Source organism: Cynocephalus volans, chromosome 6 (assembly GCF_027409185.1).
Source record: "Cynocephalus volans isolate mCynVol1 chromosome 6, mCynVol1.pri, whole genome shotgun sequence".
Lineage (NCBI taxonomy): Eukaryota > Metazoa > Chordata > Mammalia > Dermoptera > Cynocephalidae > Cynocephalus > Cynocephalus volans.
The window spans coordinates 67,837,097-67,860,839 of record NC_084465.1 but is presented as its reverse complement, the minus strand read 5'-3'; the positions used below and the strand labels follow the sequence as shown (position 1 = coordinate 67,860,839).

Sequence of the window (23,743 nt, the reverse complement as noted above, 5' to 3'; positions counted from 1 at the left end):
GTATTTAAATTGTATTTTGGAAATGCTTAAGAGTAAATACTTACATCTTCACCAGCTTTGCCAGGAGGGCCAGGTGGACCACGAGCACCAGCAGGACCCTAAGAAAATGGGAGAGTCATCATTTTTTTAAGGCTATATTTATAAACTTCCTGGAAAAAAATATCTACCAGAAAGGGGGAAAACTGTACTCACAGTTTGACCAGGTTCACCAGGTTCACCAGCAGGTCCTTGGAAACCTTGAGGACCCTAAGAGAAAAAAATATGTCATATACCAAGCCTTTATGTTTTAATTCTCTGTATCTTTACATGAGAGTTTACAAGTTTTTGGTACTTACAGGGGCTCCAGCTGCACCAGGAGGGCCTCTAGGTCCCATTAAACCCTGTCAAGAAAACAGACATAGTCAGCACCGATGAGTGTCATGGTCTTGGCTGGGCTTAGCTAGGACTAGTTTAGTAGTAACATAGACTTTTTATGATAGATAAATAGAATTGTCCTGGTTTTATTTCATGGTTTTTGTCCCTCCCAAGGAAGCATTTAAGAACCCAAGTGTCCTCCAATTTGCTTTTCTTTTTCTCCTAACCCAAATTAGCAGAACTCAATGAGAATTGAATGGGGCTGTCACAAGTTCCTAACAGTTGTGCACAATTGGGCATATTGAGATTGTTCTAATGCAATGAAGTGAATCAGTCTTTACCCAAGTGCAAAATATACAATTGCCTTCTAGGCAGCTGATGAAGTATTTCCATTTGGATTCCCTTGATCATATGTCATCTCCCCATGTCATACTTAGCTAAGAAATTGATATTTTTATTGCCACAAGGGGCATAAATTGAAAAGGATCAAAAGTCCTTCTTAATGATTAGAGGGAGGTTTGGTATAACCTTAAAGCTCCTGTAAGGGCTGTTGGTGATTGATGAAAATGTCAAACAAAAGTGGATGTAATGAGGGGTGAAGCGAAAATAAAATATTGAAACAGCCTACTGGAAGAGTCTATTATATGATATTATTATTGAAAATATGGCCCAAATGATAGCAGATTGTTTTCCCCTTTGTTCTTCATTCTGTAGCAAAAGTAAACAGAATGTTACTATTTGTGAGTTAAATAAACATTCCTGACTCCCCTTTGCAGTAAGCTCATCTAGAGAGCCTATTCCTCATAATGCTGAAAATATTTCATGTACAAGTCGTGAATAATTTGTTCATGACACATCAACCGTGGGGATTATGCAGTCAAGCCTACCCCATTGTAATAAAGCCTAAAGTGAAATAGTATGGATTTTATTTAAAATGCATATCATTTTAATTATAAGAATTATTTTTTGGTTTAGAAACTGCTTCAGCATTAAAAAACCTGTCACTTGTCAATTAAAATAATTTTTCTAGGTATACGTTAAAAATAATTTTCTTTGACACCATGAATTTTTAATTATATTTTTTTCATTTTTCTATGTCTTCACAATAATTTCGTTTACATAAAAGGTAGTTTATTCTGTGGAGGCTGTGCAACAGACTATGATTACTCATTAATTCAGAGAAGAACCCTGTGGGGTTTTATAGATATTGATTTTCGAAATGGAAAATTATTTTAATACTTTATTGCTGTCTATCTTCCCTATTTGTGAAACACATGTCTGTTGATTACATATGTCTGTGCATGTGTGCGGATGTGCACACTTAAATTATATTTCACTGATATTTAAAAGTAAAATACTCTGCTTTATGCCCCTCAGAGAGATGTTTCAAAGACAGGAGAATTCAAAATCCATATTAATTTTCTCGGCTTACGTAGGTTTTTTTTTTTTTTAAATGACATTTACTAGCATTTTACTTTCCCCCCTCTTTTCTTCTTCTCGAGATATAGGTACTGCTTTAAAACTGACTAATGTCCAGCGTTAGCTGAAATGGCTAATTTCAAATATCCAAAATAAAGCCAAAAAAAGTCTCTACTTTTTCATTTCAGATATAAACATTTTAAATTACCAGGAAAAATCAGGAAAATGGAAATCATCAATTAAATGTACATTCCTTCTCAAGTGAGAGTTTTAGTTTACAGAAAATATTACCTCGCCCTTAGAGTATATTAGCTTATTACAAACCATTGGCTTCAGCAGAACATCTTCTTTTGAAGATAGAGTGCTGAATGAACTGTCCAGGTAAAATTTATATTTTAAAGGCCAAGTTAACTTTGGGCAGATAAATACCTTTGTTTGTAAACAATTCGAATCACTAAATTGTGAGTGTATGTGTGTATTAAATTCTGGCAATTTTTCCCTCTATTTCATGTATACTGGTATACATTTCTCATGCTCATATCCGTTTGTTTTTTTTCCTAACACATTTCACTAATGCTTGTTAGAAGCTTCATTTGTTAGGTAGGTCATCATCATCGTAATCACACAGGGTACTTTTCTAAATGTTACTCAAGTGATAGGATATGTGGCTGAATATTTGTGCCGAGTGACAGAAATGTTAAATTTGACTCATATTCTTTTCTATATTGGTTTACAGTCAATACACTAAAATAGGAATTTTTATAAAAATGAAGGAAAAAATATTTCCTATATTGTTAACTCCTTCAGGGAGGGTCAGAATCTGCCATATTGACTGCTCTCTCCTCAATGGACCCAGTAAAGGTGCCTGATAAATATTTGTTGACTAAATAAGTGTTTTATTCGAGGACTAGATACATGAGCCATGATGTCATCAAATATCAGATACCTTGTCTGGCAGTTAGTTCTGTCATTAACCAGCTGCATGACCTTGAGAAAGGGCTTAAACTTTCAATTATACAATGAACAGGCTGGACTAGAACTTGGTGATCCTTTCCAACAAGTTCAGGGAACTTAGTAAATAGTTCTACGTCTCAAAGTGTTGCTTAAAATTCTAAGCAGTGTTAAAAGAATATAAAAAAATTAGAGTGCTTATTACTCTTTAGAATAAAATTGATTTGCCTGAGTTATGGTTACTATGTCCAAAGATTACTTCTTGGACATAAATATCTGACTTGTCCTAATGAGACATGTTTGTAAAGAAAATTGAACCTCCTAACCTAGGCTGAGGTTTTGATAGATTTGAATATAGAATGAGTTGTTGTTTTTATCTGATCTAAGTATTAAGTGTTAACCTAGGTAGCTAAATAAATGTTATTGTAAAATTTGACATAAACTAAATTCTCTATTTAAGATATTTTGGGGTAGGATAAAAAGAGAGAAGCATACCATTGGTCCAGGGCCAAGTCCAACTCCTTTTGCATCATACTGAGCAGCAAAGTTCTAGAGTGGTTTAAAAAAAAAAATTACATATATATGTAAATAAGTAAATAAATAAATAATTACTGTCCATGTAGTTCATTCTCTCATTCTATTTATAAAGGTTTTTCTATTGTTATTTAAAAGGGAGCAATGCTTTTGATATAATTGTTAGTTTCTAATCCTATGTTGAAATAAATTCCTAAAAAGTCAAGAGAAATATAAATTTAAAATTTAGCCCACACCTTGAAGCGGAGAGCTTCCTCACCTTATTTTTCAAGCCTTTCTGCCCTGTTAACCCTGTCCCCTCCACTCTCATCCCCTATCTCTACACTGAGGAAGGAAAGCTTTCTAAACCTTTAAAGTCACTGAGGGCCCCTGATTAAATCAAGCAGAGATCAAGAGGACAACTTTGCATTTCCACCTGTTGCTTCTCCCCACAAGAACTACAAAAAATGACTAAGAGATCTTTTTCTTTCTGGAGTTTCAGAAAAATATAAAGAGTTTTCAAGTTTAGAGGAAAATTAAATTAAAATGCCCCTTAGAAGATTAAACTTTTAAAAAATAGTTCACAGTAATAACTTTACTGTTAAGGATCTCTCTCATAGTGGTAGCTCTATTAAAGAAGGTGCTTTTTAATGTACTCAGTAGATAAGCAATCATAATAAGATCTTTGGAGGACAAAGGTCTTATTTTACTGGCATACAGTTGGGCATTAGAATCAGGCTTCTGATTCACAGTGCTAACCAATTAAGCAAATATGTTTTCTTTCCTGCAGTGAGGCCATTTGGCACTCATACCATTGTTAAAGACATAAAGCTAAAAGAAGATATTAATGAAAAAGGGAAATGTACTTTTCTCAAATTAGTTTCAAGCAAATTAAACCTAAAACCACTTTGAATGTTGGTTCAGCAGACTTCAGGCCAAAGAGAATAAAAAGGGTAGGGTGTTTGCGAAATTGCTTAAGATCAGAGATTTCACTTATGTAATTCAATCTAATCAAACTCTTTAATAATGCAACACCTCTTATTTGTGCCTTACTGATAAATGATATAAATCCCCAAATTAAATAGTAGTGTGATGGCTGCAGCTACCTTCAGTGCACACAAAGACCAGTCCTGTAATTGACAAGGGCTCACAAAGAGAACGGGCAAAGCAGAACCTTGAATGAAGAAACTGAAGAAACGAAATAAAATATACTAATTTCCAAATGCCAGATTTCTCCCTTAACTGCTAAAAATAAATTCCACAATGACTTTCTTTTTACAGAGTATAAGAAAGTAAAGTTAGCTAAAAGTTATCAATATTTAAGACACCTTACCCCACCGAGACCAGGGGGGCCAGGAAGACCAGGTGGACCGGGAGGGCCTGGGGGACCATCTTCACCATCTCTGCCTGGGGAGCCTGGTGGACCCTGTTATGTAAAAAGTGAATTCGGTCAGGGTGAGACAGTCCCCACTGAGACCTGCATGTGAAAAGGAGACCTAAGAACATAGGTGCTAAAATCAGGTGTTCAGACCTTTCAATGTACAAGTAGGGTGGAAATTTAATATGCCATATTTATCACTGATTGAAATTCACTTATGACGTGGGTCTATTTTAAAAGGAGGTTTAGTAATTGACATATGAAGATGACACAGGCTAGTTTTCCTACAGAAATCTCTGCCATTGAATATTAATTCCTAATGAAGCTCCAGCATTCAAAAACAGAAATTGCAGCTAAAATTTATGATTCGATGAATTTCATGTTTCATAGTGCACAATGATGTACTATGTATGTTTCTGACTGTGATGAACTTTTTCAATTGTTTTGGTATGTTATGTGTGAATAGTAGATTAATCGATATGATAACTAATGTTGTTAAAATACTTATGTTGTTAAAATAAATAACGGATAAAATTCTACCTCTAATAATTTATTTGTGTAGAATACATGTAAGTCTGCATTTTCTAAGAGATATAAGGTATAAGTATTTACATACTGGGAAAAGTGTTACATAATGCAAAACCATGTACTTATAAATGTTAAATAAGCACAGTGGGGAGATCTAAGAATGACATAGATAAAATATAAGCCTGACTTGTACATGTATGAATTTAGACAGAGGAACATGTTACTGACTACTGTTTCACTATTACTCCCAGGTTATATTAGAGATCTTACTTCAAAAGCAAAAGAACATGTTAAAAAGTGAACTGTGTGGTGGTAGGTAGATATGTTTCCATTATGTACATGTTGGACAGGTCAATAAAAAACAAAGAAAGGTGGACCATGAAAAGAGTATGACTGTCTGTAAAAGGTTTTCTTTTTAAAAGGATAACCTGACCTAAAAAGAATATCTATTATATATAATAATGCTCATTACCTCTTCTGTAGGGCTTTATCTGTTTAAAAGGTGATACAATTTTCTGGATGTGTAATATTCTTATAAATTGTCAGTCTCCTGTAGCTACTAATGTGTAGTTATTCAAATATGAGCCAAAGGCCTTCAACAGTTCAAAAATTACGCACCCTTTCTCCACGTGGTCCTCTATCTCCAGCTGGTCCCTACAAGGAAAATACAAACAGTACATGTAATAATAAATGTCTAAGTAATTTCCAGTGAACAAGGAAACCATTCTTGATAATAATTAGTAAGACTGATAGAACCACAATGTTATTAGATAGTAGCTAAAAAATTGGCACAATATCACAGATAAAAGTATATTGTTTTTATTATAATTACACATAATTTTTAAAAACTGGGATGCTGGAGGCTGCTATAGTTTCCAGCCATTAGGCCAATATTATAAACAGTATTTTTAGTAAGATGATTATTATAGATAAAATGGCCATTTTGTTACATCTTTAAGAGTATATTTATATAGTCAAAGTCCTTTAAAATAAACCTTCATTTACTACCTATAATTAACATAATACACACCCCATTTCCAGAATAAAAACAATTCTTTTTTTTAGTATGTAAATCACCAGTTTGTATAATATAAAGTAAATAAAAATACAATAAAATATAAAAATAATAAAACTTTATCTTAAACATCAAAGCTACTTTATTTGATGGTTTAGCTAATGTATATTCACGTAGGCAAAATCTTGACAAAGTATTTTCTTTCTATAGTCCACTAGAAATTTAGTTAAATTATAAGTTATATCTGATAATTTCAGATATTTATGGAGAAATATTGGACTCTTACCTTTCTGGCAGTTCCCTAGAAAAGAATAGTTAAAAGATTATTATAAGGAGAATTGTATATATATTTTTAAAATGTTTCCCATTTTTGGTATAGGAGTATACAAATACACCTACAGAATATATTTACTATTATCTTAACTTAATATTTCAAAATATTATTTTAAATTTTATCAATAAGACAAATAAAATATGTACAGAAACAAATATATATATATATATACTTATCTGTAAGTATGCCTCAAATTCAATTTGTGAGCTAAGAATTTGTTTATAATACTTTTGCAAAGGATTGTAAAGGAGTGACAAGATTCTCTAGCTCAGTAAAATCTTCTGCTTTGTAGTAGCTGATGCTAAAACCCAAACTTCCACTGGATTATTTACTCTCTATTTCTTATGTGTATTTTATGAGGCTAGTCTTATTCAGTAGCCCCACCCATTTTGGAAAATGGGGTGGATACTTTTTAAGGCAGCCCGAAAGGTTTTGAGTACCAAACTGTTCATGATTTTCTTGGAAATCCAGGTTGGCCAACACCAACACAGCCTCTCCTTTCCCTTTCCCTCCTAGAAAAGATATCACTGTGACCAAGGAAAGCAAAGTACAAAAAAATTTTTAAAATAATTTTACTCACCTCTTGTAAAGCTGTAGAGAAAAGGAGAAAATAATTATTAGTATCATTTCATTGACCAGTAGCAGTAATTAACAAATAGATACACAAGTTTATAAAATTGAGTTACCTAATTAAAAGAGCAATTATATTTTTTATTGAGAATATTCTAATTACTTGGAAATTATGCAGGTCAAAAGTATGGCAGGGATCAGCCGAATGTTTTGTTTGCAATATTAAAATGTAAATATGTTTTGAATTAAATTGTTAATTATTTACTATTTTATAAATGCTGTGAAATATTAATGTGTCTGAAGGATATTTCTAATGCTTAGCAATTAAGCTGGTAAATTGCACAGTTGAATCGCTGAATATGAGAAGACCAGTAGATTGATGATGAAATAATTTATGGTGCAGATCATTTTTAATACTCAATCTAAAAAAGGAAAATTTAGGAAAGTGCATTACCTAAAGTGGGCTTTCATTTTTATAAAACTTTGAAGTTACTTAGTATTTCACTGAGTTTTGTACCATTCTTAATGTCCTTTTTCTAATGGTCTAATTTGCACTTTAGTAACTACAAAAATCAATTAATTCAGACATCTGAATATTTGCTTTAAATTAAATCACTTAAATTAGGTAAGGTCATTTACCAATATGTACTGCTTTTGTTTCTGAGAAAGAATTGCTTTGCATAAATGGAAAAACTGTGGATTAAAGTATTGAAAACTGATGGGAAAAATAAAGTAAATATCCCCCCTTTGCCATAATTGCTGTAAGTCCTTAAAGACTGAATTCCTCTCCTATGGTATAAAAATTATAGGTTAATACGGGATACAGTGTGGCCAAGCTTGCAATATGGGATGAATCACCCCTAAAAATTGCTTTAATCAGGTGGCCAAGAAGTGTGTCATCTGGAGTGAGAACATCTGTTACAAGAGTCACAATTTGGGAGGGTGGACCTCATCCAGCATTGATATTTAAGGGCAATTTATGAAAATTACTGTTAAATTAGAAAAATAATATGTTTACTTCATTTTGTGTCCATTGGTAGTAAGAATAATTTTGCCTGACCTGAGGAAAGGAAGTCCTTAAGATTTTGGGAGTTTGCCTTTTAATTACTCAGCCTTCAGCTATTTTGAAGAATGTGTGTTTGGGAACGTTTATTCCTGACCATGTTTGGCTGTTGATCAGGAGGTGAGTTGACCATTGTACCTTCAAACTTCCCTAGGTCTGTTTTCATTTTTTCTTTAGGAGCCAATCCTCCCCTCCCCTTTTCAGATCTCATAAAAAATGAAATTGGTAATGTGACACCGTGGCATGTGGGTGGAGCGACTTTCTGGAGTGTTGGGTGTGGCCAGACACTCCTTATCCCCCACCAAGTCAATATCTTTGTCTAGTAATTAGGCAGCCATATTCAAGATGAAAACGGACAGATTTTCTTCACTCTACCTTGACATGAAAGTCTGGTCATAAAACCTAGAGCAGGAAAGTGGCCTTGGGGTCCATCTACTTTCCATCCCACGTTTTAGAAAAGGCCCAGTTTGACATGCCCAAGGTCACGTGATAAATGAGTGACAAAGTCATGGGAAGAACCCTGATCTCTTGAGTCTCAGGTCAATGTTGATATTTCCCAACTTGCTGTCCTCATAATGTCTGATTATCACTGGGAACATGTTGAAGGGGTACCTCTAAGGCTCAACAAAAGGTAGAGCAAATTTCTGTTAAATAATGTTTCCGTTTCTACTACCACATAACGAATTGAGAAGCCAATTTTACTTTTCGGAATGTATCCATTCCAAGTAGCATCTATTTGGCCACCGAGAGTGGCTCCAGCCAGAAATGACGGCCATCCCTTTGTATAACCCTGTAAAGTCTTTCACGGGATTCCATTAGCTTAAGGCCTGGTCCTCTGTGCTTTCATTTTCTTCCCTACAGAGGGCGCCTTATACTCATCACCATCCAGACAAGCCTTACACGCCCAGAAGATAAAAGCCCTTAGGGGGTGAGTTTTATATTATTAAACCAAAGGGCCTTCCAAAGCAGGCCTCAATGTTTACAAGGTGGACATCAGCGCGGTTATGGGGCCTGTCAGGAGGGGACCCTTAATTCCCTTCGCAACATCAGTTAATATCTCATCTTTAGGGAAAAGACCTCCCGCTCTCTTTGAACGTCACTAACCTAAGGATCCTGAACAAGTTAGCTGTCTCTGAGTTAAGAGAAAAAGTTCCCTAACTTTTGGGGAGTGGAACCTTTTGTTTTCATTTTAAAAGTAATCTCCATGTGTCTTAGCAATTCCGGCGTTCCTCCACATGCCAGAGAGCCTTCCCTCCAAGCTGTACCTGGAATTAAGGTTTAGGGTTGCCTTTTTCAGACCAGGGTGCCCACCCATCTAACCTTTCTCGCCGTCTCCCCCAAACAAGCTGAAGGCACTTACATTGGCATGTTGCTAGGCACGAAGTTACTGCAAGCAGCAACAAAGTCCGCGTATCCACAAAGCTGAGCATGTCTACCACTTAGACATGCAGACTCCTTGTGTCGCAGAGCCCCTGGGTCACCGGCGGGAGGTATTACCTGGCGGGCGCAGGCATACAGTCGTGGCCAGTACCTCCAACTGAGCCGAAACCTCCTGCCGCCGTGGTGCTAAAATAATAAAGCCCGGATCTGCCCTATTTATACGGCAAAAGTTTCCCTGGCCCGAGGGTGCCTCCAAAAGCTCCTCCACCAATGGGAGGGCTGGGGCCGGGGCCCGGGCAGCCACAGCTGGGAGGGGACTGCGGGGGCGCAGAGGAGGGAGCGAAGGGGGGAGGGACGTGGCCACGGGGCTGGCTTCTTAAATTGGTTCCATTCTTTTTGAGGACGTGGACACTTTTGAGGCTTTCAAGGGGAAACTCTGACTCGGTGTCTGCATACCTCCGCCCTCCCTATCCACCCGCCTCCCCCGCCCTTTCCAAGTTTGGAAACACTTTGGGACACGTCGGAGCGCTCTGCAGACACCGACGTGGGCCGAGTTTGCAGAGCTCGGGGCAGCAGGGCAGCTGTAGAGGGATCGGGAGCCTGGAGATCAAAGCAGGAGCTGTCCAGTCCTGCCTCACCTTGTGCCCTGCGGGCCACCGGCAGGGTGGAGGGGGCTGGGCGGGCGCGGAGGGGACAGGGAGGGGGGAGGGAGACCCGACAGCGTGGCGCAGCCCGAGGCTTCCCTCCCTCCACCCCGCCCCCCGCCCCCTGTCGGGCTCTGCTTTCCTCTAGCTTTGGGGTGTGTGTGCGCCCACTTTTTAAGCAGTAATGCTCTCTCTGTTTCCCGTATGACTCTGGGAAAGGCTGAGAGAGGGGTCCTGTCTGTAGAGGGTCGGGTTGGAGTCCGAGGACGCCTACGGCTGGGGGGTGGGGCGGGGAGCAGGCTAGGGGCAGCGTGGCACCCGGCAAGAGGGAGGGTAGGCTTTGCCCAAGCTGGACTAGACGAAGCCACCTGGGAAGTCCTTGGACTTCCTGGCTTTCCTCTGCTGAGGCTAATTCTAAACTGGGTCTTTGGGATTATCTGGCCCTGCGAAGTGACTGCAACTGACCTGGAGACCGAGGGCCTTGCTGAGGTTGCGGCGGAGAATCCCCCCTTCCCTTCATATTTGCAGTCGCCTCCTCTTCTCCACAGACTCCTTGTCTGGACTGACCAGCCCTATCCTGAGCCTGGACCCAGATAACCCTCCCGTGAGCCCCCGGTCCCTCTTGACCTTGTCCATTCACTGACCCCTCTCTTAGAGCCAACGCCAAAGCACCTCTCTGCTTCATCCCAGCTCCCCCCACACCGAGGAAAACACACCTATAGCCAGAGGGCTGTTGAGTTTGGGGTGCCAGAAGTCTTCTTTAGTAACATCCCAAGCAGTGCCCACACCAACGTGTTTAACTCTCCCCAGCCCCCAACCTCCTTCTTCCCGTTCGGCCTCCATCTAACTCTACCAAGGACCTTAGCCCAGAGGCATAGGAGGTGGGAGGTCAAGGCTCCTGAGAATTGTGAAATACTGAGCGCCCTTTTTCAAAGCCCCTTGGGCTGTCATACGGCTAGAAAGGCCTTGAGTCCCAGGCTTCTCCTCTGCTTACCTGACTCCCCCAATGAGGCAGCGATTGACTAACCAGGGGACCATTCTCTCCCAGAAGTCGTCTCAAAAGGGTCATATTTAGGTCAATTCTGTCTCTACGAAATAGAAACGAGTGGGCTAAAGTTCCTGGAGTTTGTTCTTTCCTGCTTTCTCCCCCCTCCCCCCCTTTTGCTTTGCTTTAAGGAAGAATTCTGTTTAAGTTAACTCCGTAGGCAGCTGCTATAAACCAAAGGGACTGAATATTATTAAACTGGCAGTTCTTTCCAAACTTAAAAGAAAAAAAACAAAGGTTAATGGAGGTAAAAGAGAATAACTAAAAACTATAACAAACTTTTATTTTATTCTAATTGAAGATACTGGCTTTGGAAACTACTTTGGAAGATTTTTTTGAAATAACTTGGAGTGAAAGAATTTGAAAGGGTGTCTGGTTAGTCCTGGGAGGGTATTTACAAGGAGGAATCCACATTCAAATTTCTTCCTAACTAGGCAACAATGTTTGAAGTTTTATAGTTTCTAGCAACAACAACAAAATGCCTGAGGTTTAATTGTATATTCCAAGAACATTTCTACCCTTTCCCCAAAATATTGATGTTACCGAACTAACCAAAAACTTTAAAAGTGGAGATCACATTTATCAGGAAAGAAAAACTTTGATACTGCACAGCCAAATATTTTTTCTGCATTAATCAGAAGAGTAATAATGTTATTTTATCGTTTTTCACCACTGTGCTGAACTGCCTTTACCGAACATCATTTGTGCATTTGTCTCATGTTGCTGAAAGTCAGAGAGTAATTTTAAACAAAATGACTCAGGTATGTAAGGAAACAGATTTATGAAAGAAACCCTCCAAATAAACGCTCTTCAGTGAGGTTAGCACGTCTGGGGTCAAGTTGGCTAAATCATTGTATTTGCAATAGCTACCCAAGATCTTAAACTTTTAATTGTGGGTTTTGTTGCTGTTATCAAAATAGTTTAAAATGTAGTACATTTTTTAGATGTCTGAATATAATTTCCCTTTTAGCAAAAAAAGAAAAATCTTCAGCTAATCTTTGAGAGCTAGAGAAATATAAGTTCAGGCATATTTTATAAACTTAGAGGAAAAACATCTCTGCTAAAGGCAGCAGAGTGAACCAATAACTTGAAAAACATTCCTGGAAACTGATGCAAATACCAAATGCTGCTGGGCTCTCTCCCTGCTGATGTGGCAGGGTCTGAAGCAGGCAGTCGTCAGCATTTGGTGGGAGGCCCCACAGCTAGGCGGAACAATGAAAAAGGCGAAAACTGAAGGAGAATTTTTCCTTTTTAAAGTGGGAGGTGGATTCCAATTCCAGCCGTTTTTACATGTGATTTGACACTTTCTCTTACCAATCACTAATTGGAGAATATAGTTGATTATGTGTTTGTTTTAAAGGAGGCATTAATTTTTAAATACTTACATTTAGATCTCTGTTAAATATTTTTGTCCTCCAAATAACTTGAAGCTTTTTGTGTGAATGGGAGTGGGACTGGGAGAGCTGGATCAGTTGACCCAAAGCCTGAACTGAGTGTCCTGGTAGAAACTGGGTAGGAGGAACAAAGAGTAAGGGAGTGGGGTGGGTGGAGATTGAGAGTAGAGGGATGGGAGAAGGCAGTCAGAGGAGACCAAAGTCTTCTATAGCTTTGCTGCCAGACAGTTAACACCTGGGCTCCTATTCCCAAATCGTTCTCTGATGAAAGAGAAGATGATCTCTTTAGCTCCCTACAACCCACAGATTACAAACTGGACCACCCCTTGCTGTATGACAAGAGAATGGTTAAGAGTCTGACTAATGAAGAAAACAGCCCAATAAGGCTATGTTGTCTTATATTCCTTTCTTTGATCAGAGTTAAACATCTGATTGACATCTCCCTTCAAACATTTATTGAAGATGCACTCTGTGAAAAGCACCAGTATTACACTATTTCATTTTAGTTTTAGTTCTAGTTGAATTGTTTGTCAAACAATTGCTAAGAAGGTATTTGCTGAAAATTAAGGTGGTAGCTGCAAATGGTCTAGGGCTGACTTCTCTCCCTGATATTTGTTTGGAAGGCATGGAGATTCCCACTCTACATCATATAAATAAGGATATTCAGTTCCCGTTGATTAGATAAATGAGACCAGATATATATTCCTTCAAGTAATAGGAGTATTCAGTTTTATGACAGACACTGTACTAGTTGATGGGTATATAATTGTGAAACAGAATGACATGGTCATTGCCCTTAGGGGCCTTCTAGTCCTTTGGAGGATCAGGAAGACTGTGGTGAGCACTGAGATGGGTTAGTAGAGTGCTATGTGTTTATGGAGGATTTAAGATGAACATCTAATCTAGATCTAGATGGGTGGAATCAAGGAGGGCTTTTTGGAGGATGCAACATCTTTATTCAATTCTTCAATATGAATAGAATTTTTAAAAGAGGTAGAAGTGTGGTCTGGGCACAGAGGCATTAGAAAATTTGATAGTCTGAAGAATGGAAAGCATCTCAGCATGACAGAATTGTGGAGGAAAGAGGAGAGGATAGAAGGAGGAGATAGAGATAAGATTGGTGGACTTAGTAGGGACCAGATCAAAAAAGGACATTTTAAGTAGTATTCTAGTGTTTGTGTTTCCATAACCGTGCTGTGGGAGTGTTTGAGTGATTTTAGCTGAGAAAGTATATAATCAGAGAGTGCTTTGAAAAAGATGACTTTGGCTGCTATGTGGGGAAATGATTAGAGGGGAACACAATAGAGACAGGGAAACCAGTTGGGAGGCTGCAGCAGTAATTCTGAAGGAAAACGATGGTGGCCTGAATTAGGTAGTCGGTGTGGAGTTTGAGAGAAGTTAGTGGGCTTTAGGAATATTTTAAAGGTAGGGAAAAAAAACCGCTCTGATGTTTGGTTGTGGAGAGTGAGGGAGAGAGAGGACTTAAGGAGCATTACAGGGTTTCTGGCTTTGGCAACTGGCTAGCTGGAGGTACCATGCATTGATTTGAGAGAATGGCTTGGGGGAGGCGGGGAATAAAGAGGTCAATTCATGTTCAGTTTTGGGTGATTTTGGACCACCCAAGAGGATAGGTCTTATAGATAATTAGATATTTATACCTGAAGTCTACAATTTATATTTGGCCTTGATTTGTGGATAAGGGAGTCATCAGATTATGGATGTCATGAGAGTGAATGAAATCCCCCAGGTTGTATATGCATATGGAAGTAGAAAATAATGAGACCTAGGACACAACTCTGCAGAGCTCCAACATGTGAAGGATGGACAGAAGACAAAAACCCATCAAGGGGACTGAGAAGGAGCAGCCACATTGGATGGAAGAAAAACCATAATGTCTACGTCACAGAAGGAAAGGAAACAGGTTGTTTGGGGGAGGAGAGCATAGTTTTTTGGGTGCTGAAAAGTTTCACATTTTTCTGAGAAGTCAAGTAAAGGCTAAAAATTATGTATAAATTAGTACCTTGGAGGTGACTGGTGACCTTGGTGAGGCTGGTTTCAGTAGAATGGAACCCAGGAAAAAGAAAGTGGAATAGAGGGAGGTGAGGTAATAGACATATCCAGTGTAGAGTTTTTGTTAAAAAGGAGTTTGAAGTGAGCTGGGGTATAGTTTAAGGATGATTTTAGGATTAATATGCAAGAGAATTATGCATGTTTAGAACAAGACCATCTGAAATAGTTGTCTAATTTTCAATAACCAGCCTTCCATTGAAATGTTCTTCTTCAGGTTTCCTATGTTATACCCTTCCTCTTTGTTTTTTAGTATTGAAGCAAGGAGCATTTACGTGCATAGAGATTTTTTTTTCCAACTTGGTAGTGAATGATCTATCTATCTATCTATCTATCTATTTATTGTTTTTGTAGGAGTTCCCTTTAAAATGTGTAGACAGAGTCAATTTATCTCACATTTTATGAATCCCAATTCAATCTCCACTGCCCCATTTTCAAGTTTAGAAATATGAAATAGACAACTACTAGTTTACTTATGCATGATTCTAAGTATTCTTGTGTACAGATTATAAGGAAATAGATAGTTTTGTGGTATTTTGCTATTGACTACTAAGCTCCATAATTCAGAGGGACGTATTGGGGCACACAAATTTCAGCTTTCAATTAAGTTTGCCTCTTTCTTTGAGAAGATACTGCTTAAAATCCATCCTATTGAAGAGCTCCAGAATGCCAATGCATTCCAAAAGTCCACTCTGGCTTATTAGAACTTTGGTTGGCTTGATTTTCAGACTCATATTTTTCAATTCTTTTCAAGTGGCTGGAAGAAATAAGGAGTCTTTTACTTCAGTTGCGAGAGTCTGGGTGTTGGTAATTGATTCAACCATTAAGTTGAATCAAGATATGTACTCTTTGGTTCATACGTTACATATAGAAAAATAATTATGAAGACAATTCTATGTGATACCATATTTAGAATTAATAGAATTTAAATTTCACTTAAAAATAATTAGCAAATTAACTTAATAATATTGCTTGTGAACTTCTTAAAGTTTAAAATTTGATTTTGACCTTTGGAATTCTCTACTTGTATGGATAGTTTTTCAGTTAGTTAATGTGACATTGTAACTACCAATTATATAGTGTGCTAAGTACTGTGGTGGGAATTTTACATAAATTATCTCAAACCCCCAACACCGTTATCTAAATCTTCGTGGGCTATGTTTTAGTATCTGTAATTTTACAAATAAGAAAACTAAGGCATAGAGAGGGGAAGTGACTTGTCTAAGGCTTCCTAGATATCCTAGAATGGGTCACGTCCCTCTGTTGTACATTTTCAAAATGCTTTGTACTTCTGATATCTACTATCTATCACAAGGCTAGTTGATTAATTAATTAAAAGGGTTAATTGTTCATTGACTGGCTTCACTTGAATGTGAGGCCTTTTATAGCAAGACAATGTCTGTCTTATTCACCTTCCTACCTCCAGGTCCTGGCAGAGTGCCTGATGAATTATAGACGCTCAGCAGATATTTACTCAGTAAATGACTGATTTGGCATGACATAACTGGAGAATAAGGAACTTAAATACAAATATTAGTTATTTTCTTCATTGATGGTTTACTATTTAACCCACACATTTTAAAATTTCTTTGTATTGATAGAGTGGCAATCAACACATGAAATTTACTTGAATAATATGTGACTGCATTTTAGCTAGTTCACCCATTAGAAGCACCTAATTATTATTCCCTGATATCTCATAAACATTTTATTTTATTAAGTCAAATTTATGAAAAAACAAAGTGCTTGAAGAATAGGAAAATGTGATTTCTATTAATTCTAAAGTCATGAAATTTTGGAGTTGAAAGGCAATTTAAGTATCATCCAAATCAAAAACGTAATAAATATGTGGAATCAAGATTTGTTTTTCTACCATATGTATTCAGTAAGTCTTACTTGCAGGAATTAGTACATCTTATAAATGAGCAAACCTGCCTAGGGATGTATGTGACTAGCCAATTTAAGGTAGACCCGTAACCCAGGGGCTGGTCTCCTGATTCCAAGTCTCTTGCTCTTTCTTTTAAATTAAATAACATCTAGCATTTGTCTGAAACATTTTGCAATGATTAATTTTGTAATAATCTGAAAAGTAGCTATTATTTTACAAGGAGAAAATTGAGACTCAACAAATTTAAAGATTTTCTCCAGATCAGTGATTCTTAAAGTATGGTCCCTGAACTAGTGATATTGGCATCATCTTAGAACTGGTTAGAAATGCAGATTCTCATGCCCAATCTCAGATGCACTGAATCAGAAACTCTGGGTGTGGGTTTTCAGCATTCTGTGTTTTAACAAGCCCTCCATGTAATTCTGATTGTGCTACAGTTTGAGAACTACTAGTATTGAGTGATGTGACTATTATGGTTAAACTTGAACTAAGATAGATCACTCTGACAGCATCATGGAGGGTAGATTTGAACAGGACAAAATGGAAAAGTGGGAGAGTCTGGTTAAGAAGATGTTAACTTCTTTTCTCTACTTTCCTTCACTCCAAAAAAAATCCCTTCAATCTGTTTTTGTCTCTAATAGTTGTATATTTGCTGACTTGCTTCTTTTCTTGATTCTCCTTGGTTCTAGGGCATGGGTGGCTCAACATTCTGAAAGGCTATTGATTGTTCTTTACTTACAGCTTTTGTAATGTCAGAGGAAGACCATTTTAATCCTTCTTTTCTCATTCCATTCTATTTAAAATTATTTGGGTAGCATAACATTTACAGTGGAAAAAATGTGTACTGAAGGATATGCATGAACTCTTTAAGAGAGCTGAGTGTGAATTGCCTAATGGTTAGAACCTGATGTTAATGAAGTCTAGGCATAGCCTTAGTTCATCTATGGACCAATTAACTTCTTCCTGTTACAGTACCTTGGAATTCACCACTCTGTGGGCCTGGGGTAGAATTCCCTTGGCAACTAAACACATCAAGTGAGGCAAGAAAGATTCACGGTTTACTGCAAATCTGTTACTTATTCTAGAAAATGCCCCCAAAGGCCCAGATGAGGTTTTGAAACATTTTATTTATATATTGACATCACAGACATCTGCTTTTATTCCATGTAGTTTTCTGTCATGTTTGATACTTGAATAAAAATGGCACTTTGGAGTCTTAAAAAATGGACTTTCCTCCTGAAGCACCTAAGAGAGTAAGAGAATAGATCTTCCATTTAGAACTTCAGAATGTGCAAGATGCTGGGCTAAAGCAGTCACAGAAGTTACTGTTTATGCCTGTGAATCCCTGCTCGGCTTTCTGATAGAACCTCGTTTTACAACTGTGGCCATATATGCACACCTGCAGATCTTGTCTTGCCCCGTCTCTGGAAATAGGCCCTGTCCTTGTACAAGATGCATTTAAGAAGCTCCAATTCTAGCATTTTATTATTTTTTTAATTGAAAGATAATTGATTATATACATTTGTCGGGGACAGAATTGAATATCAATACATGTGTACAATACGTGGTGATCAAACCAGGATAATTAGTATACTCATGTTTACAAAACATAATCAATCTTTGTGACCCTTAAATAGATTTTCCCTAACCCCCCTCCACCATTCCCAGTTCTAGCATTTTGTAAGTATCATTCATTGTATTTCACTCTGTGGCCCTCTTCTTTTGTCTGGGCTTCATTTTTCTGAAACCTAGACTAAGTTATATGCCCATTCTCGTAACATATCTTATATCGTGTCTTCTTGCACTTGAGTTTCTCTTTTAATAATGTGTCTGCTTTCTCTACGATTGGTAAAACCAATCACTCTATTCACTCATTTGTTTGTTCATTCATTCAACAAACCTACTACTGTCTGTGCAAAACACAATGTTAGAAACTGGGCCTCAGATATGATCTTGGCAACACTCCCTTTACCACCACAAGACATCCTGCAGGCTGGAGTCTTGCCCCTAAACTTCAGTGCCATGTCTCTTATGTTTGTATCTGTTACTGTTGCAGACGTGTCTGCCTGGATCTCCAATGGTGCTTCCCCAGGGCTCTGTATTCTGGCACCTGCTGCAACACCTGCATTTCTTCTTGCAGGACTTCTCTGATGGCAGTCCTGGCTTGTCTCTGTGCTTTCTCTGCTTCTGACTTCCAGCTATTGCCTGCAGCTGCGTCCATTTCTGCCATGCCTGCTCCCATTCTCCACTTCTCTCACAATCTCCAAATGAGAGAGAATGGGTTTTGCCAGTTCCTCTTGCTGCATTTTATTTTGAATTGTATGTTCAACGGGCAATGATGGAATTCTTATTATGTACTGGGTGTAGATGTGGGGCTAGACAGAGGGATAAGATAGTTATTCCAATCTCAGGAGACTGTTACAAATACAGTAGATTCTCCCCAATTGAGAGAGTAAGGAGATTTTGCAATTCGAGGTACTTAAGATTTTAGGGGAAAAATGAAGTTATAGAGGGATTAAATGCAAACTCTTATCAATCTTCTTTATATCATCTTTAAAATAGAACCATCAAGACAGCATGCTAAAAAGAGTGCTAGTGACATTTTTCACATCTTAAATTACTAATAATGGTTATGGTACAATTGCTTTCCATTTACCATCTCTTGCTTAATAGAAATTTCTCAGGGTCTTTCTCCCCTGCCAGTTCAACGAAATGCCCATAAATTTGCTTTGCTTTACTGAAGGTAATATGCATATGAAAAGATCATTCCCCCTGTATCTGGTTCTCCATCCAAATGTGTAATGCCTTTCTGATTTCATGATTTGGAATTGTTGACTATTGCATCCTCAGTCCCAGAGATAACTCCCTGAAGCACATGCCATCAAGGACCCTCTTACACAAATATCACGTGCCTCCTTCCTTGCAGCTGTGGGAGTGCCATTTTAAGGTCCTGGCTTATGTCTCCTCCGATTCTCTTATTTCCTAAAGCCTCAAGGCAAAGCCCCCTGTTACTGCCATGCCATCTGCTTTACTTTCCTTTTTTATCCCTAACACCCAATTTCCTCTTTTTCTAATTATCCCCAACATGAGTGATGCATAATTCTTATATACTGAAACTGAAATTCTTGTGGTTGGGAAAAAGTATACAAAACTTAATCTGCATATACTGAAATCTCTTATCTACTGAAATTTGAAGTAGGGACATTTCACTAATGGGAAGGGATAACTTCACCGAACCTGAGAAAATAATGCATTAGCTCTTTAAAACAAAGATATTTTGCATTTATGCAGTGAACAAGGTATTAACAATGTCTAAGAGAATTCATAACGAGGATCAAAGAGTAAGAAGTAACTGATTCTACCTGGGAAAGTTGAGGAGGCTTCCAGGAGAAGGGAATATTGGAACTGAATCATGGAGAAATTCACCAGGTAGAAAGGAGAGGAAACCCCTTTTGAGGAAGCTTGTAGGACATGTGTAGAGGGAGGTGCATTTATCATAATTTATATTTAAATAATTAATGTTATAATAATCTCTCTCTAGAACAGTCATTCTAAATCCAAGGTGATTTTGTTCCCCAGGGGATCTTTGGCAGTATCTGGAGATATTTTTTACTGTCATGAATTGGAGGAGATGTATACAACAGGCATTTAGGGCATAAAGGCCAGGGATACTGCCAAACATCCTATAATACACAGGATGGACCCCATAACAAAGAACTGTTGACCTCAAATGTCAATATTGCCACTGCTGTATAAGGTAAGACTGATCAGAGCCGGGACTTTGCCTGTCTTATTCACCAATGTGTCTACAGGACTTAGCATGTTTGGAGTTACAGTTGGTAACTCATCTAACATTTGTTGAGTAAAGGGAGGCATGAAAGAAAAAGCATGTATGGGGAAGAGCAGCATGTATTCAGAATTAGCAGCTGGGGTACAATTACAGAGCAGTGGGAAAAGAAGGCTGTGGTTTCATAGAGAGAGATTACGGAGGGCATCTTGTGCCATGTTAAGGAATCTTCCTTTCATATATAGTCCATAGAGAACCACTGGAGGGTTTTACAAAGGAGAATGATACCATCTGAATTTGTTTTAGTAGATAATCAAGCAGCAGAGAAAAGAGTCCAGAGACTGGGCAGTCACTTAGAAAAGTATTGTGATAGCACAGGCCATGGATGATGAGAGACTAATCTAAGTGGAAACAGTGAAGATGGAGAGAAGCAGACAGATTTGAGAGATATTTAGGACTTAGAGTTGATAGGACTTGGTGATCAATTGAATATGAAAAATGTAGATGAGTTTTCCTGGCTTGAGTTACTAAGTAGGTGTTGGTATCATTACTTGGGATGAGGAAGACAGGAGGAGAAGCAGGATTTGTGTGTTTGTGTGTCTGTGTGTGTGTGTGTGTGTGTGTGTGCGTGTGTGTATGAACTTGACTTTGGATATTTATACTCAACAGACTTTATATTAGCCAATTACCCAGGCACCGAGGATATCAAGATAAATAATTACAATTCTTAAGAAGCTGACATGCTCATATAGCAGCACTATTCACAATAGCCAAGAGGGGGAAACAACCCAAATGCTCATCAACAGGTGAATGGATAAATAAAATATGGTATATCTATACAATGGAATTATTCAGCCATAAAAAATGAATGAAGTAGATACATGCTACAACATGGATGAACCTTGAAAATATTATGTTAAGTGAAGGAAGCTAGACACAAAAGGCAAGATATTGTATACTTCCATTTATAGTCATTCCTTAGAATCCTCAGAGGTTTAGTTTCAGTAACCCCATGGATACCAATGATACTCGAAGATGCTCAAGTCCCTCATATAAAATGATATAGTACAGTGGGCCCTCAGTATCTGCAGATGTGAAACCCTCTGTATATTAAATATGGGGGGGCTGACTGTATATGAAATATCCAGAATAGGTAAATCCACAGAGACAGAAAACATATTAGTGGAGTCCAGGAGTTGTGGGGAAGGACCATGGGGAATGTCTGCTTAATGGACACAAGGTCTCCTTTGAGGGTGATGAAAATGTTCTGGAACTAGATAGTGGTTATGGTTGCACAACACTGTGAATATACTAAATGCCACTGAATTTTGCACATTAAGTTGGTTAATTACATGTTAAATAACATTAGCCATAAGATGGTTTCACTTGGAAAATTTCACCTGAAAAATTTTTTTTTAAAAAAAGGTAGCACACAATCTCATGAAAAAGACTAGTAAAAATACAGCAAATCAATGTGAATCATCTTTAGTTATCTCAAATAATACAAAATGTTCTTCAAGCCAAAGAAAGTGTCTAGATAAAGCCTTAGCATCAACGAAAGCCCATGGCAGGAGCAGGGAGCAGGAAGGGATTTAAGAAACCATTTGCTCTATTTTTACAGTCCTGATTGCTACACTTTATGTGAGGTATAATGGTGTTATTGCAGAGACATAAAGTGGTCCCATCAATGTCTTGTGACCACTCAATGGCAGAGGTCTGAAATAGAACAGTTCACCAATTCTTAGAACTTTCGTCTTTTCCTTCTACAGAATTCATCTTCAAAATATTTGCAGAATGTAAAGTCAGAGAAGGCAGTGATAATTAGAATTACAAATAAAAAAATCGTTTAAGGAAGAATAGTGGAAATTTATGACACAACGCAAAAGTGTATGGTTTTTAAAGTTTTAGATGAATTTCTCAAAGAACGTTAAGGAATCTCCCCTACTTAAGTTGTTTTTAAAAATAAAGAATGGGTTAAAAATGTATTGAATGTATTGCAGGGAACCGTAAGGAACTGGCAGAGTGGTCTCACAGTTAACTGAAGGTATTTTCCAAATGTAAAATGACTGTATTTTCACCCTTATCTCTTACATCTCTTTTTAAAAATAAAATATTACTTCTTGCATGTTTATAATATTTTTAAAATATGGTAATGAAGAGCTGGAATCACTGAATAGTTAAGATAACCCCATCCCACAATAATGGAAGAAATATAACTTAACCTACCTCTTTCTCAAGTGAATCATTTATTCATTCATTCAGCAAACATGCATTGAACCAAAGGCACTGAGGGTGGGAGGATGCTTGAGATGATAATCGCCTTCAAGTTGCTCATAATTTAGTGGGAATGTATGAAAGATAATGTGAAAAGATTAGTGATGGAGGTCTTTCCATGGGAAAATAGAAGTGAAGTATCTAACTTTGCCTGAGAAATTAAGGTGGATCCCCAAGAGGAGATGATAAGTCTTGATGGATGAGGAATTGTTGGGTTGGCACTCCAGGAAATAAACAAGAATATGCAAAAGCATGGCAGCAGGGTGCAATCAAGTTATTCACTCATTCGTTTATTAAATATGTATTTTATGCCTATTAAGCTCAGGAACTGTGATGAGCTTTGGGAATCTAAGACAAGAGTAGTCCTGCCCTCATGATCTTATAGTCTAACAGAAAAGGCAGACATTAAACAAGTCTGCACAATAAACTATTACAGGGAATATGTAGAGTTCTAAGGGAGTATACAGGAGGAGCCTTGACCTAAGCATGGGACACAGGGAAAGACTCTGAGGAAATGACAAACTCAGAACTACAATGGTGTCTTAGTCAGCTCAGGCTGCTATAACACAATACAATAGACTGGGTGTCTTTAACAACAGACATGCATTTCTCACAGTTCTGGAGGCTGGTAAGTTCAAGATCAATGTACTGGCAGATTCGTTTCTCAGTGAGCATCCTCTTCCTGGCTTGCAGAATGCCACCTTCTCTCTGCGTCCTTATATGGCAGAGAGAGAGAGTGAGAGCGAGCACGAGCGAGCATGCTCTGGTGTCTCTCTCATCATGGGGTCCCCATTTTCATGATTTCATCTAAACCTAATTACCACTCAAAAGCCCCACCTCCAAATACCATTACATTGGGGGTTAGGGCTTCAACATATGAAGTTTTGGGGTGGGGTGGTGGTGGGGACACAAACATACGGTTTATGACAAATGGGTACAAGTTAGTGAAGGGAAGAGAGTTGGATGAGGCAGGGATTAAGACCATAGAGGATAATCAGGGAGGGCCTTGAAAGGCTTGTTAAGGAATTTGTCCTAACAGCAGTGAGAATCCACTGAGGAGTGTTAAATCCTAACCCAAATATCAACCCTAACCCTCACTCTGACACTAACCCCAATCAGATTTGTGTTTAGAAAGACAA

The 23,743-nt window shown here is 38.0% G+C and overlaps 1 protein-coding gene across 1 annotated transcript in view; it reads right to left on the bottom strand.

Annotated features, from left to right (window-relative positions):
* The window catches only part of COL1A2 (collagen type I alpha 2 chain), a 35,485-nt gene extending 25,812 nt beyond the window's left edge, over positions 1-9,673 (bottom strand). Inside the window, exons 1-8 of the mRNA XM_063101411.1 lie at positions 9,486-9,673; positions 9,017-9,045; positions 5,762-5,797; positions 4,571-4,663; positions 3,220-3,273; positions 336-380; positions 193-246; positions 45-98 (exon numbers count right to left, since the gene is read on the bottom strand). Of these exons, the coding sequence (XP_062957481.1) occupies positions 45-98; positions 193-246; positions 336-380; positions 3,220-3,273; positions 4,571-4,663; positions 5,762-5,797; positions 9,017-9,045; positions 9,486-9,555 (435 nt within the window). The 5' untranslated portion in view covers positions 9,556-9,673. The remainder of the gene's footprint in view (positions 1-44; positions 99-192; positions 247-335; positions 381-3,219; positions 3,274-4,570; positions 4,664-5,761; positions 5,798-9,016; positions 9,046-9,485) is intronic.
* Between the last annotated feature and the right edge of the window lie 14,070 nt (positions 9,674-23,743).